This window comes from Ammospiza caudacuta, chromosome 25 (genome assembly GCF_027887145.1).
Source record: "Ammospiza caudacuta isolate bAmmCau1 chromosome 25, bAmmCau1.pri, whole genome shotgun sequence".
NCBI lineage: Eukaryota > Metazoa > Chordata > Aves > Passeriformes > Passerellidae > Ammospiza > Ammospiza caudacuta.
This window is the reverse complement of record NC_080617.1, coordinates 3614323-3632439: the sequence shown is the minus strand read 5'-3', so window position 1 is coordinate 3632439 and position 18117 is coordinate 3614323. Positions and strand designations below refer to the sequence as shown.

The window sequence follows — 18117 nt, the reverse complement described above, 5'->3', positions numbered from 1 at the left end:
AGCGCTGTGCCCCGCCCCCTGCGCGCTGCCCGCTCCCCGCCCCTCCCCTCGCGCGGGCGCGGCCACGCGTCACGTGCGCGCGTCACGTGGCGCCGTCCCTGGCCGATGAGGTCAGCGGCGGGGTCACGTGAGCGTTGCCTACGCGCAGTGGGGCCGGGTGCAGATGGCGGACGCGGAGGCCGAGGCGGCGGCGCGGCCGGAGGTGCCGCGGGTGGTGCCGGCGCTGCGCGCCCGCCTCTGGCAGCTGCAGACGGAGCTGCGCGAGCAGGAGGTGTCGGAGGCCTCGTCCCGAGCCTACTGCCGGGGCTTCTGCCAGGTAGGCGGCGGGCGGGGCGGGCCGCGGCGCGGGCGGCAGGGGGGATGCGGCGGGGCGGGCTCGGGCTGTCCCCGCTGTGTCCCCGCTGTGTCCCCGCTGTGCCCCCACTCTGTCCCCGCTGTGCCCCCGCTGTGCCCCCGCTGTGCCCCCACTCTGTCCCCGCTCTGTCCCCGCTGTGTCCCCGCTGTGCCCCCACTCTGTCCCCGCTGTGCCCCCGCTGTGTCCCCGCTGTGCCCCCACTCTGTCCCCGCTGTGCCCCCACTCTGTCCCCGCTGTGCCCCCGCTGTGCCCCCGCTGTGCCCCCACTCTGTCCCCGCTCTGTCCCCGCTGTGTCCCCGCTGTGCCCCCACTCTGTCCCCGCTGTGCCCCCGCTGTGCCCCCGCTGTGCCCCCGCTCTGTCCCCGCTGTGCCCCCACTCTGTCCCCGCTCTGTCCCCGCTGTGCCCCCACTCTGTCCCCGCTCTGTCCCCGCTCTGTCCCCGCTCTGTCCCCGCTGTGCCCCCGCTCTGTCCCCGCTCTGTCCCCGCTCTGTCCCCGCTGTGCCGGCGCTGGCGGCGCGCAGGGCTCGGGGCTCCGTGCCCGCCTGCCCCGCGGGGCTCTGCACCGCCGGCCCGGAGCGGGGCCGGTGGCAGCGCTCGGCTTTGGGCTTGGGCATCGTGCGGAGCGGGGCGGCCTGGCTGGGGCAATGGGGCGCGAGCAGTCCTGGCTCCGTTCCGACATCTCCGGTGTCTGTTCCACTGTTTCACTTGTCTCGGGATCAAATCTGCGTGTTCGCCTTGTTTAAGATGGGTAAGCAGTGCTTGCTGGGCCTGCAGGGTCCTTCAGGCACTGATGAGCGTGGTTTGGATGTCTTGTGTTGAATACTTGCTTAGTGCAACCCAAAGGGAGATCTCCAATTTCTGAATCGGGGCCCTGAGTTCCAGAAGAAGAGCTGATATTGTTTAAAGCCACAGTGATGGAGATAACTCATTCTTAAGTGAATTCCTCCAATTATTAATTTTTGCCACCCTCACAGCATCATTTACTGTGAGCTCTAAGGTTGAAAAATTGTTATGATACTGAGTTTGTAACTTGTCTCTGCTGAGTCTGGAGAGATTGTGGGTTTTAAATAAGAAAGAAAAAATCTGTTTTCTAAGGTAGTTCACAACACGTCTGCTGATAAAGCTACAGTGTTTGACTGATGAATGGTAAAATCAGAGAAAAAATCTTGCTGGTTTGTCACAAATTGTGTGTAAGTGGTGTTACCCTTCCCAGTCTTCCATTTTGCCTCCACAGGTTGTGTGCTTTGCCATACCCTTGTGGGAGGATGTTAAGCTATCACTCAGTGAAACAAGAGAATAAGTGTATTTTCTATGTTTCAAAACTCTTCCAAGCTGCGGGGTGCAGCTGCCTCCTGCTGTGTTTGTCCTGAATTCATTTTATGTGACCTTGCACTGACATGGAGCCTGCTACAAAGTGTCACGCTGTCTGTGTTCAGGTTTTGCTGAAATTGTTTCCAGTGGTGAACATTGTGTCAGAACATTGAGACAAGTGTTCAGCTGACCCTTAATCGTGGGTGTCAGGATGATGTGTGTGTCTACATGTCCAGTTTCCCAGATTAGCTGGGTACAGAAGAAGCTTTAAAGATGCTTGATCAGTGGATTGTGGTGAAAGACAGTTCTGCTACCTAAAAAAAAATAAAAATAAACAACAAAAAGACCCCAAATCATGCCCCAAAGTAATGTATCCCTCTGGGTCCTTGTGCTGTTATTGTTTGGTTTTAAAATGCTGTGATAGCGCAGATGAAAATGGAAAAGGTTGGTTTTGAGTTGCCACCAGTCTGGAACCTGTTGGATTGTCATGCCTGGACTGCAGGGGATGCATCCATGGAGCTGCTGGTCCATCCTGGAACACCTCCAGCCTTCATAGGGGATGAATTTGTGATGTCTTTGTGCAGTCAGACCACTGTGGGTGGGGTGGAATTTTATGTCTGGGTTTCTCCTAACAGGGGATGTTTGTGATAACTTCAATAACTCAAGGTCTGCCCATGAGTGAAGTTTGGGGAGCTCAATTTTGTATTAATTACTTGGAAGGTACCACTGATACTTTGCTATAAAATTATTAAGCTACAGCAAAATGTGCCTAGAAAGAAGCTGAGTTTATCTGGTCTTGAGTTTGAATTTGGGAAGTAGCTGACATGAGGAGAGCTGAAATATTTCATGTTTGCCATCCTGTGAGTACAGCTGAGGCAGGGGCCTGGAAGTTGCTCTGTTTTGCTGTGGAAATGACCATGGCTGGTAGTTTCCAGGCAAACTGAACCAAATTAGGGAATTCCCTTTGCTTTGAGCCGTGTCAATGCTGTTTTACCACTGCTAAACTTGTGCTGCTGTGTGCAGCTTGCCAGTAGCTCATACAGGGGGTGATGCTGGATGTCACAATTTCCTTGAAGATCCCATTTTCAAGCAGAGAAATGCTACATTTGTCCAGGATAACAAAACAAAGAAACTGCTGAAGCCTAAATCATGGGTTGACTCTGCAGCTTTATATTGTATAGGCATTAATGCTTTGCACATTCACCTTGGGAATTTTTATTTTTTTCTTTGTGGAGAGCAGTATGTACCCAAAGAGCAGATAGAACAACTAAGGGGAGTGTTTGAGGCTGTGCTGTCATAAATAGGAGGAGCAGTTTTCAGTGAAGGTGAGATTGTAGGATGTCAAATCCCATCTGCCAGTGCCCAGCAGCTGTTGGCTTTCTGAAATTTTTGTAGATGACATGTTGAGTGCAATCAGATATGGTTAAGAAGATGAGAGAGTATTTTTCTTAAAAAGTCTCAAAGCTGTACCAACAGGTCAGGAAACTTTGAGATCTTCATCTGCAAATTGGGTCTGAGCAAAAAAAATTCCTTTTTTGAGGAAGTGCAGCTGAGGAGGTGTTGTGGCATTGCAGAGAGTGAAAACCTGGGCTGGCCTGTGTGTTACACATTAGGGGGCGTGGGCTCTGCACTTCTCACCCCATTTACCATCAGAGATGTTGGTGGGATGAAATGTAAATGGCTGTGTGTTAGCCAGACTTTAAATGTGTGAATACTCTCTCTGGTAATTATACTGTAAGGTACTAATTCCTTCTAAATTGTTACTTGAGAACCCCTTTAAACACGCAGTTTAATTCTGTCAAATTAATAATTTTTCCATAATAGTTTTTATAAAGACTGCCAGGAGAAATCCATAGTGGACAACTGAACAACCATGGCTTGTGAAACAGCACAAGGGCTTTCAAGAACTTCTTGAATACAGTTACTACATTTGGCTTATTTGTCAGTGTGCTAATACTAACAGCATCATAATATTCCAAACTAGATCCTTGAAGTCTAATCTATTAATAAATCTGTCACCCTGAATATGTTTTTTTTACACTGAAACCATTGTTTGTGTTTGACAAGAAGTTTCTCATAAATAGTTACTCAGTGAATTCCTCGTGTTAGCTTTAAGGCTTTGATCCCAGGGCAAGACTGCAGTGTTTACTAGAAAATTTATTTAATCTTAGAAAGTATTCTGCTGTGTTTTATGCTTTACATAGACCGGGTAGTTTATGATCAAAGTGTCTGTCAAAATAATTGAGTGCTAAATTTGGCTTTTTAAATAGATTGGTTTTAATGGGTATATTTTTAGTAAGGTGTAAGGATTGGTGTGTTGGATCTATTTCTCTAGTCACTGTGATGATAGCGTTACTGCTGGCTTTTCCAAACAGCTGATTTATGATAGTCATCACTTCACTCTCTGGGGATTGCAGCTTGACAGTCTTTGAATGGGATATAATGCTACAAAGCAATGTGTGATTTGAGTTGTATTATCAAATCCATTTATCTGTTAAATAAACTTGAAGACTGGTGCTACCATTACCTGCTATAGTTAATGATATTTGTGCTTAAGGATGATTTCTGCAAACTTCCAACTCCCCACCCCCAGCTTAAGTCTTTATTATTAATATTATATGGATTTTTGGGAAAGTTTGTAACTTCCATTCACTCAGAACTTCTGTTCATTAATTGTTGGAGAACAATCCACAAAACAGCAGATTACTGATTCTTAGGTGGTATTTTTGTATAGATTTTTAAAGTGTAACACCTGATTCTGGTAGTCTGCACTGTTTTTAGGTTAGGACCAATATAGTACAGTTATATCACAGATGTGACATTGGGTACTGGCCACATTTCCTGCTCTGATGGAGGGGAGGTGTTGGTCATTATTGTGACTGCAGGTGGTTTTAGCAAGCCTGTAGAAGGGTTTGTTCCATAGCTGCTGTTTCCATTCACCTTCTGATAAGATCACGTGGGTTTTTTTAAGGTGTTAAAATCAGTTTGTTGTGTCAGAGTGACAACTTTAAGTGATTTGAAAACTGATATGGCCTCACCTTTCTTGTAAGGACAATTTGACTTGTTTTGAATGGTAGGGCAAAGCACTCTGAATTTTTTTTTTTTTCCCCATGCAGTCACAGAATTCCCAGAATCTCTGGGTTGGAAGAGACCTTAGAGATCATTGGGACCAGCCCATGCCTCACCTAAATACCTGGGTGTTCACCTAACACCTCAACTAAAGCCTGGCATTGAGTGCCACATTGTCACTTTGATTTTTTTAAGATTTTCTAAGCCTTCTGATATTTACATTCTTGTAGCAAACTTTCTCACACACTTTCTGTAAGTAATTAATTGGTTTACATTCTTTTATGGAAGAAGAGAAATTTGATGGGCTGTTGGTTTGTCCAATGTCATTGGAGAGGTGGCACTGCCACCCTCCAAAATAAAAAGAAGTGTCTCAGACAGTTCAGTTGGTGATTAAGGCATTTACAATGTGTACAACTGCTGAAAGCAAAATCGGCAGAGACAACAAATCCATCCAAACAATCTGGCGACATAATACCTAAATAGCTACTCTAAAAACTCACCACAGCATTGTTATCTTAGAACCCTTCTGTTTAATTGCAATTAATATTACATGAATGGAGCTGTCTTGGACTATGCCAACCAAGCTTCTAGAATTATTCTGAAATTATCCTTTTACCCAGTTTTTTTTTGGGATGTACTGGTGTTATCCCTGTGTTGATGTGATTTCATTAAACCTGGCTAGATTTTATATTGCTGCTTTAGTGCCCAGGTAATGTGGGATTGCTGTGGTCAAGGAGTAAAATCTGGGGTAATTTTGTGTTTGAAAAATGCCTACACAATGATCTGATCTGGGATTTGGATCCCTTTCAGGTGGCTTCATGTTTGCTGTGTGGGTAATGCATGGATGTTTAAAACACTACACCTGAAGTAATGTTATTAATCTTGAGTTTGTGCATTCTCACTAGTGATAAAGATTCCAGTGTTACATGCATGGTTCTGTCTCCATGATTGTTGTAGAAAAGGAGCCAAGTGTAGGACTTCTCCCTGAATTTTCTACTTAATAGCTCACATTTCTGCCAATTTCATCTGGCTTTCTCACAGGTAGAAATTCTCATAACTTTATCAAGATAATAATGTAAATAAAAATATATTTTAATTAAAGGGAGAATTTCTGTTGAGATCAAAAGCTGTCACTTTAAATTCTTCTTCAGAGTAAAATTTTCTCACTTCCAGAATATTTCCACTGTATGTATTTGATATGGTGTGTTGATATTTGTTTTTAAGCAAAAGTGTGTTACATACATGGTTCTGTCTCCATTGTAGTTGTACAAAAGGAGCCAAGTGTAGGACTTCTGAATTTTCTATTTAATAGCTCACATTTCCACCAATTTCAAGCATCTAGCTTTCTCCCAAGTAGAAATTCTGATAACTTTATCAAGATAATAAGCTAAATAAAAGTATATTCCAGTAAAAAGGAGAATTTCTGTTGAGGTGAAAAGCTGCTACATTAAATTCTTCTTCAGAGTAAAAATGTCTCACTTCCAGAATGATTCCACTATATGTGTTTGATATGGTGTATTATATTTGTTTTTAAGCAAAAGTGTGTTACATGCATGGTTCTATCTCTATGGTAGTTTTACAAAAGGAGCCAAGTGTAGAACTTCTCCCTGAATTTTCTACTTAAGAGCTCACATTTCTGCCAATTGCATCTAGCTTTCTACCAAGTAGAAATTCTGAGAACTTAAACAAAATAATAAGCTAGATAAAATATATTTCAATAAAAAGGAGAATTATGATGAAAATTGAGATTAAAATGAGAATTGAGATGAAAAGCTGTCACTTTAAATTCTTCTTCAGGGTAAAAAATTCTCACTTGCAGAATGATTCCACTGCATGTGTCTGCTACTGTGTATTGATATTTGTTTTTCAGTGTGTTACAAGAGTTTCTAATGCTAATCCTGTTGTTTCAGACACTGCTCCAGTATGCTGGCAGTCGGGGTGCATCGGAACATATTTTACCTTTTTTGGAAGTGTATCGAATCTCCATCCAAAGCTTTGCTAATGCAAGACCTTACTTGACTACAGAATGTGAAGATGTTCTTCTGGTACTTGGCAGGCTAGTGCTGTAAGTTTTAAGTTGGTATATTAATTTTTTTTGTTTTGTTTTAAAAAGAATTGAACTTTATAAATGAAAGGGCAAGCTGTTGAAATTGTTTATTGCTTAATGTGACAACTATATTTGCAATTATCTAGTACATTTAGTACATTTTTAATTATACCACAGAAATGTATTTGAGCTTTGAATTAATTAATGTGGACAAGTTTTATTCTTCTGTATTTGAATAATCATGTGGGTTTTAGGAGGGTTCTGTTCTTGAAGCTTAGTGTGGTACTCATTAAACCGAAGCTTCAATATGAGACTTTCACATATTAATTAATAAACTTTGTCCCTTGCTCTGCAGTTGCAGCTGTGTGTCCTGTCCCCTTCAGTGCAGGGACATTCTGAGTGTGTCCCTTGTTGCAAAGGACAAGATGATTGGTGTTCATGGCAGTCTGAGTTGTGCTGTAAGATTGCAAAGCAGATTAGACATGACTTAAAGCACAGCAATTCCTGGAACAGGATAGAGAACATTTTACAGTCCATCAGCTGAATTGGGATAACTTGGAGTTCCTCAAAGTCTGTCCTAAGTGCAAAGCAGCTTTTTGTAATTGAGGAGTGTAGACTGAGGGTTTTATGTGCACTGGGGAATAATCAGTATAACCTGAGAGTGATCAGGTGATGTGCTGGTTGTTCCTTGCTAGTGAGGTTGCATCTGAGGAGGGAGGATGAAAATCTAGAACCTTGAATATGAAGATCATCATAGAATAAAAGTGATTCTGTGACAATTTTGGGGCTTTTTTGTTATCAGTGTCTTACTGGTTTCATGGTCTGAATTCAGGTATTCTCTTTAATAGAGTTTAGCAGTGAACTCCTTGGGCAAATGCTTTATTTTGTAATGGACTGACTTGCAATATAAATGAACAGCTCAGAACCAGATTATCTCCAAATGATGCCTTGAATTATCTTCTTTTAAATTGTGAGTAATATGTGAACTAGGAGTGGTTTTGGATTTTTTGAAAACATGAAATCAGGAGACATGTGTCCTAGGTTCTTACAGTGGAAACCTAAAACTTTAACTACATTTACCTGGTACATGATACACATTTTTGGCAAAATATCTTCATTGCTTTTTCAGTCTGTCCCCTTAAGGATAGAGTATTATTGTCTTCATCATACTATCATTAATTAGCTTGTGTATTTGGTTGTTTCCTACTGAAGTAATTTTAAAAGTTTGTCATTTAGTGTTTGTTTGCAGGGCATCTCTACTTGGACTACTTTCTATATATTGATATCTTGGCGTGTAAATCCCAATTCTGTAACAAAATTGCTTTTCTCTTGTTGGGAAATATCAGAATATTCTGCTTTTGCTAATATGTTTTTTTCCAGCTTTCAGGGGGAGTAGTTTGTTGTAGCCTGTATATTCAGAAAACTTTGTGTTAGAGGACAGTAGAAAAGCTGACTTGCTGAAATCTTCTCTTTCTTACAATGATTACATTTGAAAGGAATCTAAAGAATGAGGAATACAAAGAGAGAGGTGGAAGATAAGGAGGACAGTGGCATACCCGAATTAACTCTCCCACAGTTTTTCTTTTTCATAAGTTTCCAAGGGAGTGTGAGAGAAGTTAGAGCAGGGAATTCAAGATAAAAGTTGAGGTTCCATGAGGGAGGAAGATTGTTACTTAGTTAGGGACATGGAAACTTACTGTTCCCCACAGCAATCATACCCACTGTGTTTTCAAGTCTGTGTTTTCAGAATTGAACTTTGATTGGAAGTGAAATGAGCAAACTTGCTGTTCCAAAGCAGAAGTGCTCTGCTTCCTATTGAAATCCTCCTTCCCTTCCAACATTGCTCCTGGAGAAGAGGAAAAGAACTTCCTCCTCCTGCCTTCCTTCTCAGCAGGGTGAGGCAGTAACAGCAAAATTCAGTGTGCTGTGGTTTCCCTGCTGGGTCCTGCTTGTGTTCACACTGACATGGCGTAGGGACTGTGGGTTACCTCACGTGCAGTGTGAGATATTGTTGGTTCACTGTCCAACCTCAGGAGACAAAAGGAAAGCTTGCAGTGGTTGCTCTTGTAGATTCCAGGTGTGACAAACAATTGGGGGTGTGTGGGTGGGAAACAGGAATGTTCTTTTTGGCCATGGAGTAACTTACCTGCTTTGCTCAGGTGGAGCTTGGCCAGGTTATTCTCACAGCTCCGAAGCACAGTGCATTCCCCTCACCGCTCAGTGTTACTATTTCAAAGGTAATTCTCTGTAGAAGAATTAATAAAGAATTAGCTATATCAGAGATGTCTTTCACTGACAGCTGGCTCTCCTTGTGAATCTTCAAGGAGACCCTTGAAGCTGGTTATTCACTCAGGCTTCTGTGAGTGCTTTATTTCTGAGGCTGGTGTGAGGGGGAAGGTGTCATGTCACCATCAGTATGAAAATTTTACTTCCATCTGAAAATGGTTTATTTGATGCTTGTGGTGGTGTTCACAGGGGTCTTAGGATGAGGGAAGAGATGAGGATCTGACTCCATGTTTCAGAAGGCTGATTTATTATTTTATGATATACATTATATTATATTAAAACTATACTAAAAATAGAAGAAAGGATTTCATCAGAAGGCTGGCTAATAATAGAAAAAGAAAGAATGATAACGGCTTGTGGCTTGGACAGAGAGTCTGAGCCAGCTGACTGTGATTGGCCATTAATTAAAAACAATCAACATGGGCTAATCACAGATGCACCTGTTGCATTCCATAGCAGCAGATAATCATTGTTTACATTTTGTTCCTGAGGGCTCTGACCTTCTCAAGAGGAAAAATCCTAAGGAAAGGATTTTTCAGAAAATGTGTCTGTGACAGATGCTAAGATTAATAGATTAAAAAAGAATAAATATTTGGTCATAAGTCACATGGTGTTTGACAGTAACTAAATTTTAACTGCTTTGCACTTTCTCCCGTGTGCTGTGACGGCACTGAAGTGAAAGGGAATTTACCACTTCTACAACTTTGAGAAGGTGTTAGTATAGTTTTCTTTTTATAAAAAGTGAAAGGAGATGTGAATGCCATCAGTTTTAAGAAGCAAAACTGTATTGAACCAATCAGACCAGTCTGCCTCAAGCTTGGAGCTTTAGCTAATAATAATAACAACAACAATAATGTTCCAGGAAGAGTGTGCTTGCTTCCCTCAGCACTCTGTGAGCAGGCACAGGGGACACTGAGCTGTTTGTGTCACAAAGCATTTCTCAGCCTAATCCACTGCTGCAGGTTGATTCAAGCACTCTGCTGTCTATCATTAGGTGCTAATTCAACTCTTAATAAGCACAGGATGATTTCTGACAAGTGAACAATGCATGCTGATAATCCAATGTATAATGACTCATCTTTTGTCTCTGAGAAGATTAGCATAGAAAACTGTTCTATTACAGTCTAAAGATGAACACAGTTCTGAAAGGTTTTAAAATTTAATTTCAATGTTTCTGTGAATGAGGTATAATTGAAATGAGGTATTACTGAAAAATTATATGCAAATAATATGTTGAATTTTGCAGAGTTATTTGTTCCAAAATAAATAAATTTATATCTAAGACACCTTTACTTAAAAGATATTTTGAAGTTAAGTGTTTCAGATAGTTAATATTTCTTCTAATAATGTAAACATTCAAGCACACAGTACAGTTTATTTGCAAAAATTGTGATTGAAGTTTAGAATTGAGTTTTTTATAGACAGGCATTGTGGTGGTACTGGTAGAGCAGGGTTAGGAAGGTTTGACTTCATGGCATGATCCTGGAATTTTGATTTGTGGCCTAGCCATGACATGTAAACTCCATTTAGTTGCATTACAATAAAGAGGGAAATGGGAATTCATGGACAGAAGTGTGTTTTAAAGTATTGTATAATAAGGACCAAAAGAAAGAATTAAGTTAAATAGTGTTTTGTTCCCCTTGGCAGTGGGATGTTTTTATGCACTTGTGTGTTTGAATCAATTCTTACAAAAAAACTTTGTTAATTGACTCAGAATTCTAATTATTCTTCTGCCAAGGAAACTGTGATTGCAATATCCTGGATATTGCTTTTACAATGTGCTGTAAGTTGGTTTATGTGGTAGTTTATAATCTGGAGCTCCAGATTTCTTATGGAGTGACTTCCAGACCAGAGTTCTCTGTGTTGAGTTCCTGAGGAGAACTTGAAGACTTGCAGCAAAAGAACTTTTCCTTTTGGGTTCAGATCAGTCCTGTACAGACAGTAACTCTGGAGGCATAAATTAAATCCTCTTGTCTTCCTAGACTATCTCACTCTGTATACACAATGCTTTCAAAATGTAATTGCAGATTTTTTCACTGTCCAAGTAGCAGCTTAATGCTCACTTTGACATTTTGTTCAAGTCTATTATATTACATAACCAATATCATAGATATGAAAAATAAATGTTCTAGGAGATGTAATTCTAGGAATTAAAAGTGGACATAGGTAGGATTGATTAAAAGTGAGGTGTGCATCAAAAGACTTTACAAAAGCACAATGACCATGAAGTTTGCAAATGTGTTACTGGGTGCAGAGTCTGTGTGAGGTGGATGAAAACAGAACACATACATAGGGATTTTCATGGTTGGTTAATTTGTTGTTGGTTTTTTGTTTAAGGATTTTTGTTGTTTTTCTTGTTGCTGTTTTGTTGAGTTTTTAAAGTTTTAGGGTTTTTTAACGTTAAAATAGAGTTCAGGTGTTTCATAAAGTTGGTTTTGGTGGTTTGTTAGCGACCACCTGGGTCTAAACATTTGGGCTGGTGAATTAACTTGCACTGCCAAGTTGGACTAGAAGGCAAAACAAAGTCCTGGTTACTTTATTAAATTGAGACCTGTGACAATGGGAATATCTGGTGGTCCTGTTGGCAGCTTTTTCATCAGCAGCAAAGTCCTGTCCTTATGGTGTGAATAATGATGGAATGACAGTGCTGAAGGCTGTTGTGTTTTCTGCCCATCCAATAAAAGCTTAGAGCTTTTTGCAGCAACTTGTATTTCACGGAACCAGGATTGAGAGTGAACTCAGATGTATGAAATGTGAAAAGGATGGCCAGATACATTCAATATTCATCCATTTGGTCCTGTTGATGTATATGGCTGCTGAATCTGAGTAGGCATAGCATTTGGTAGGTAACTGTTCAGTGCATTAGTCAGGAGGAAGATGGACATTATTTTTGAGTACTAAGCAAATCTGAAACTCCTGTTTGCTTCATGGTCTTCTCTTCCTTTTCCACTTCCCCACACTCAGTTTTTCTGTCTGAATGTCTTGCCCTATCATTCTTCTATTTAATATTTGAGAAAGGATGTTTGGAAGAAAAAGTAGCAAGAGTTGAAACTATCTAACAGTGTAGATGTAGCTTATAAAAAAGCTTGTAGTGCTTTTTTATAGATGCTGTCCTAGATTAGTTTTCTTATATTGTCACAATTTCTGAAAATTTTTGCTGTGTGTAAGTCTAGTGAATATCTAGGCAGTGTCATGGTTAACATTTTTAGTTTGACCAGGATTGTTCAGTAGGGTTTTAGGCAGTGTTCTGCACAAGGCTGGATAGCTCCTGTGGGAGAACAAGACAGCAGCAGTCCTGCCCTGGCAGGTTGCAGTTTGTGCTGTAGCTATTGGAATGCTCCTCAGTTGGTATCAAAGGCTCAGGAGGTGTTTCCAGGTGCTGATGCTCTCTTGACATTTCCTGTCCAGATCTATTTTGGTGCTGGTGCATGTGTCTTCTGTCAGGCTGTTTCTCAGGGGTTTTTTTTTCTTATCTGTGTCAGTGCTGAAATGTTGAATTAGGTGAAGCTGGCTTTCATTCTCCCTCTAGGCAGAGACCATGCTGGACTCCAGTGAGCTTTATTTAGAATGATTACTAGGTTTTCTTTGAGAAGAAAGAATAGAATTCTGTGATGCAATGTTCCTGAGCTACATTGAATGGACTTATCTTAGCTGCAATCTTAAATTAGAGAGATTACATGTAGTAAAAGGAGCACTGTTTCCCTATGATGAATCATGCCTGATTTACAGGCTGTTTCAGCCTTTAATTGATGTACACAATCTAACATGTTTCAGTGTTACTGTCATTGCTTAGCTGAATACTAAGTAGCATGTGCCAGAAATGTTATTTAATGTACCAAGAGAATGTGTTCAGGTAGCTTGTTTACTTGCCTTTTGCTTTTCCAGGAGTTGTTTTGAGCTACTGCTTTCAATTCCTGAAAGTGAATTGCCACATGAGGTGTGGTTAGGATTCCATCAATCCATTCAGGTAAGTCTACTGAATTTCTTTTTTGCAATTTCCATATTAAAAGCAAACAACAAAAAAAAAAAGGCTGCAGTTGTATTCCTTCTCTTCTACCCTTCCCCTGAGTTCCACTTGTCCTGCACTGCTGTTACCTAGGCAGCAAGAATTTCTGAGCAGCAAAGTCTGACTGCAGCAACTGTATTGGGAGCCTTAATGCCCCAGAGCATATTTATATCTCACTGTTGGTGGCAGCTTAAGCAGAAAAACCTTACTGAGTCTTGGTTGAATGATTTGTATGAGAGACAGAGTTAAATGATTTAACAGCTCTGAAGCATTGCTTTGGTGATAAAAGAGCTTTTGTGGAGGCCTGAGTGGCAGGTCAGTGTCTGTACCTGGTTTGAGAGGGATGGAAATGGTAGGGCAGGTCTTTAGTCCAGGTGGTTCTAAGAAGGATTTCTTTATGGGTGCTGCTGAAATAAGCTTATATTACAACATTCCTGCTCTCAAATCAAATGGCTAATGCAGACTGTGTAGGAAGAAGAGATGTTTTCTGGGTTTTAGTCTGGAGGTTGTACCTAGCTGTGTGCAGGAACTGGGGTTCCTCATGGAGCTGGAAGACAGGAGTGGTAGTGCTGTGTTCATATTGATGGACATGGATTCCAGCACCAGGGACTGCTCTGGTTCTGCTGTTAGCTGTGACTGGTGAAGTCACAGATTAGAACAACTAATCTCAGTTATAAGTTACTGAAGTGAGGATCCTTGCAGGAAATAGTTGGAAGTGACTTAGACCTTGCAGCTGTCCTTATTGCATGACCCCTTTGACTGGGGATTTTTTGACTGGGGATTTCTCAGTCCCTGAGGTTTCACTACTGCTGCTTTAGCTCTGAAGATGATAATACTGAGTTTCTATTTTTGTTTTCCCTGCAGTCAAGGAAACAAGAGGTGTGAAAGCTTTTCAGTAGACTGAAGATGAATAAACCTGTCACTTTGAACTGAGAGAAGCAGTCTAGCAGAGCTTTGTAGTCCTGCCAGTAGCAGAAGGGACAGAGATGGGCTGTGCTTGAGTGAGTCAAGGTGTAGAGAAACCTCCTTTTCCTGAAATATCATGGAATATTTACTCTCATGAAACAGCTGTGTGTGGCATGTACTTGGTAATAGAAAGAAATTCAGTTTGAATAGTTGAAATCCTATTGCCTTAGTGATGACAAGGATCTGTCTGGATTTAGTCCAGCTAAATCTTTAAATTGTCCAACACTGGAGAATACACCACTTCTCTGGGGAGATTATTTCAGTGGCTGAATCTTCTCATTATAATAAATATTCCTTAGTTGTCCAATCAGAATGTCCCCAGGATTAACTTGTACCCATTACCCCATGTCTTTTCCATGTGAAAAGGGAATATCCATCGATTTTTGTAGCTACCCATTCAATACTGGGAGATGGTGATAAGGTCTCCTCTAAGCCTTGTGATCTTATCTTACACTGAAAGGCAAATATGTTTGTAGCTGAGATGGCCTAGACCTGAAATATGTTTGGAATATGGGAGGGCATATACAAGCTTTTTTCATTATAGCATAGTTACAGTGCAGCTCTAAAAGTTGTTAGCTTTTTACTGGAGGGATCTGCAAGGAGAATTCTTGTTACCAAGTTCAGTGATTTCTATGATGTAACAGATCTGTGCATTTCTAGGATTTTGAGATGAGTGACTGAGCATTGATACACTGTCAATAGAGAGCAGATTTTTAGTCTGATGAGATGGCTCTATTTAGGCTGAATATTTTGGAAGGGAGCTGTTAAAGTCTAGTGGTAGAAGGCTGTGATGTCCCACTCTTAAGAGGGACAGAGCATCCAAGATTTGTAAACCCTTGTGGCCTTAATAATCTACAGAAGTCAGAGGATGCACAAAACCAAAATTTTATTAGTAAATTACATGCCTGGCATGGAAATTGGGTGCAGTGCTTTACCTGCTATGTAGGCACACAGCAGGGGGGTTGGATAAAGGGTTAAGGTAACATCTCCAGCCACATTTTGTTCTTTTTCACAATATGTTATTAGCATCAGTTCTTGTGTGTTATTACCAACAACTTTGTTGGATCCTCAGCATCTCACTATTGGTGTTTGAGACGTGTGAGCCCTTCTCTTCTGGGGTTCTGCAAAGGGTGGCAAAGCTCAGATCTCTCATGTCAACTTTTAGAACTAAGGGAAAATTCAAGATGTGCTGCTGCCAGGAGTAGTAATATATACTTGGCTTTTGTAGTGACTTTTTGAAGCTGCAGCTTCCAAGTTTAGCATTCACCTAATGCTGCCCATAGTTCAGATAGTGAATGGATTAAACATGGTAATGTTCTGAAAACATGCTGAAGAGGTTTGTGAACTTTTACAAACAGGTGTTTCTAATAAGATTTTGAAGTAGCTTTTTGGCAGAAGTATGAGAATGACAACACTTGGACCCTGCCTTGGAGTACAGCAGGAACCCATTTGTGACCACAGGAGTGTGTGAGTCATGTGAAGGGCAGTAGGGACAGGAATCACTTGTAGGCTGTCTTGCAGTTAAAAACCTGTGTGTGACTGTGATGTGCAGGTCTCCAGGCAAATCCAGTGGGAAAGCACCACAGAATATTATGTTAGCACATGCCCAAGACTGATGGATGTAAATGTGCTTATTACTTTCCTAGCAAAACAGACAAGAGGACTGTAACTCCTAATTTGGGAGGTATTTTTTGGATCTGCCTGCAATAATTGTTGCTCTGTAACAATCTACACAGGTAATGGGGGTCAGTGAAACTTGAGATAAATTTTCATCCCAGGAATGTGACAGGTGAGTGAGGGCTTGCATTGCAAAGCATCGAGGTATGGGGACTGTCCTAGACCTGGGACTGTCACTGATGTCCAGTTTATATAAAAAAATGCTGTCAAAATCTTTATTTGGGGTCTGAACCTGTTTGTTCTGGTATCCTAAATAACAGCAGTTGTGTTCTGCAGTCACCCATGAGTCAGTTTTCCTCAGCCCTAAGCAAGATCAGAGGCAGCTTGGGCAAAATGAAAACAAGATGTGAGATTGTATGGCAGGAGTCTCAGCATGGATTTATTTAGTGGCAGCAAGCACAAAGATGCAGGTACAAGTGGGGAAAAGCTGTAAAAGATGAGTGAAAGGATTTGGGCAGAATTACAACAGGGCTTTGATACAAGTAAACTGTTAATCTGGGGGAGGAGCTCAGTAGAGAAGTACTGTGTGGATTAATATAATCTAGTCAGGTGAAGAAGGTAAAACCATGCATTCAAAAACATCTTCAGTGGGAATAGAGATGTTTTGGTTATTGAATATGGGTTGTGGAACAGGGTTCCCTTACAAAGAGCATCAATGCTTGATTTATGAAAACTCCGAGTTGAGGGAGAGCATAAGCCAAAAGGTTCTGTGAAGCTGTAGTAGATGCTGATCACTCTAAACTGCCAGGACTGAAAAATCCTGATGCCTTCAGTAAACTGTTTCAAGGCTTGTCTTTTCTTTTGAACTTTGTCTATAGATTCTTACTGTTTTATTCTTTCCTAACTTCATCTAGACTGAAATGTTTTATGTCCTCCTCTTTAGAACCTGTTTATGGTGTTGTAGTGACTTGATGAGATCTATATATGTAAATGTTGCATTAAGTTTCTTCAAGGACTTTGGCTGTATTTTATATATATAAATAATATATATTATATATATGTATAAATAATAGATTTTTGCATATATTCCCATTAGTATTAACTTTATATGGTTCAGCTAAGCACTGTAGTGCAAGGGGAGTGTAGTGACAGTAGTTAAATATTTATGCTCCATGTGTGGGTGAATTTTGTGCTTGGTATTTTGATATTGATACCCTGAATCTCAAACACTGTGCTCACTCAGCTTGTATCAGAAGCCTCTTTTTTCTCATCTTCTCAGGTCCTTTCAGCCCTCAATACAGAGGTGCTGAAATGTGATGGATCCCCATAGCTGGGCTGGGCTCTGCTGGCTCTGCATCCTGAAGCTCTCAGCTTAGGGAACAGTTGCTATTGGAATGACATTGTTTATGTTGGATGTCTGAATCATTTAATGTCATAATCTGAGGGACAGTGGCATTTTCAGTACCTAACCTCTGTCCAGGTTGTATGATTTATTAATTATTTTTGTCAGCCATGTCATTCCAGGAGTGATGGCAGATCAATGGGCAGCTCTGGCTGTTTGAGCTCCTCAGTGCTTTGATTGGTAATTCCACCCCTTTCTAGGGCAAAACACCTGTGCTGAGTAAACCTGATTAAACCTCATCAAATTCAGTCTTCAAGGTCAAGTTTGAACACACAGGCTCTTAAATGCTGATGGTTTTTGGAGTTAGTCTTTGATCTATAGTTGAGACTGAGAATAATGCTTTAACATTAGTGTGAAGGAAGAGAATTTATCATGTTGTGCTGAAAAGACTTAATGCTGTGTGATATGTAGTTGGGAAAGACTGAAGTAGAGGTTGTTGAAATGGGCTTCTGTTGATTTTTTAGGTGAGATCCAGTATCTTGTCTACCTGCACACCTGTAGCTGTTTTCTTAATCATCCTCAAGACTGAAGATAAAATACATAGACTTCCCATAGGAAATAACTACCAGTCACAGAAACTGGGCTGTGTTAGGTGTTTCATGGATGCAAATTTAGATCAGTTTGTTGTTTTCCAGTGATGTTTTTAAAGCTGTTTTGAGGCTGCAACTTGAGCATCGTTTGGCAGTAACATTGTGTTAAGCATTGTGTGTCATTCACCTGGCTGGTTCTATTGGCATGTCATTTAGCTCAGTGTAAAGAGGGGAATTGATCATGTTTTAGTTTAAAAAGCAAAACAAGGAAAACCTACCTTCTTCTCTGAGGGTCTTTGAGGTGAGTTTGTTCACTGTTCCACATGCAGTGGAAGCAAAGGCTTGAGAGGAAGAACAGCTGTGTGAGCCTAAGGATTGTTTAAGTGATTTTCTCAAATCCTTCAATTCAAAGGAAAATTCAGTTCAAATTCAAAGCCTGAAACCTTTGTGTATCAGTCTCTGAGTGCTGATAGTTAAGAGCAGTTTAAGCTCTGGTCAAGAGCATCCAAAGTCCATTGTGTCTTTAG

The 18117-nt window shown here is 41.0% G+C and overlaps 1 protein-coding gene across 3 annotated transcripts in view; it reads left to right on the top strand.

The window, feature by feature from the left end:
- Positions 1–153: 153 nt before the first annotated feature.
- Positions 154–18117, top strand: part of RLF (RLF zinc finger) — a 37626-nt gene continuing 19662 nt past the window's right edge. The window contains exons 1-3 of one of the 3 annotated variants that reach the window (XM_058819892.1): positions 154–316; positions 6647–6801; positions 12955–13036. In XM_058819892.1, the coding sequence (XP_058675875.1) occupies positions 164–316; positions 6647–6801; positions 12955–13036 (390 nt within the window). In that variant the 5' untranslated portion in view covers positions 154–163. Of the gene's footprint in view, positions 317–6646; positions 6802–12954; positions 13037–18117 lie in introns of those variants that run through there. The other 2 variants (XM_058819895.1, XM_058819894.1) reach the window with 2 other exon arrangements.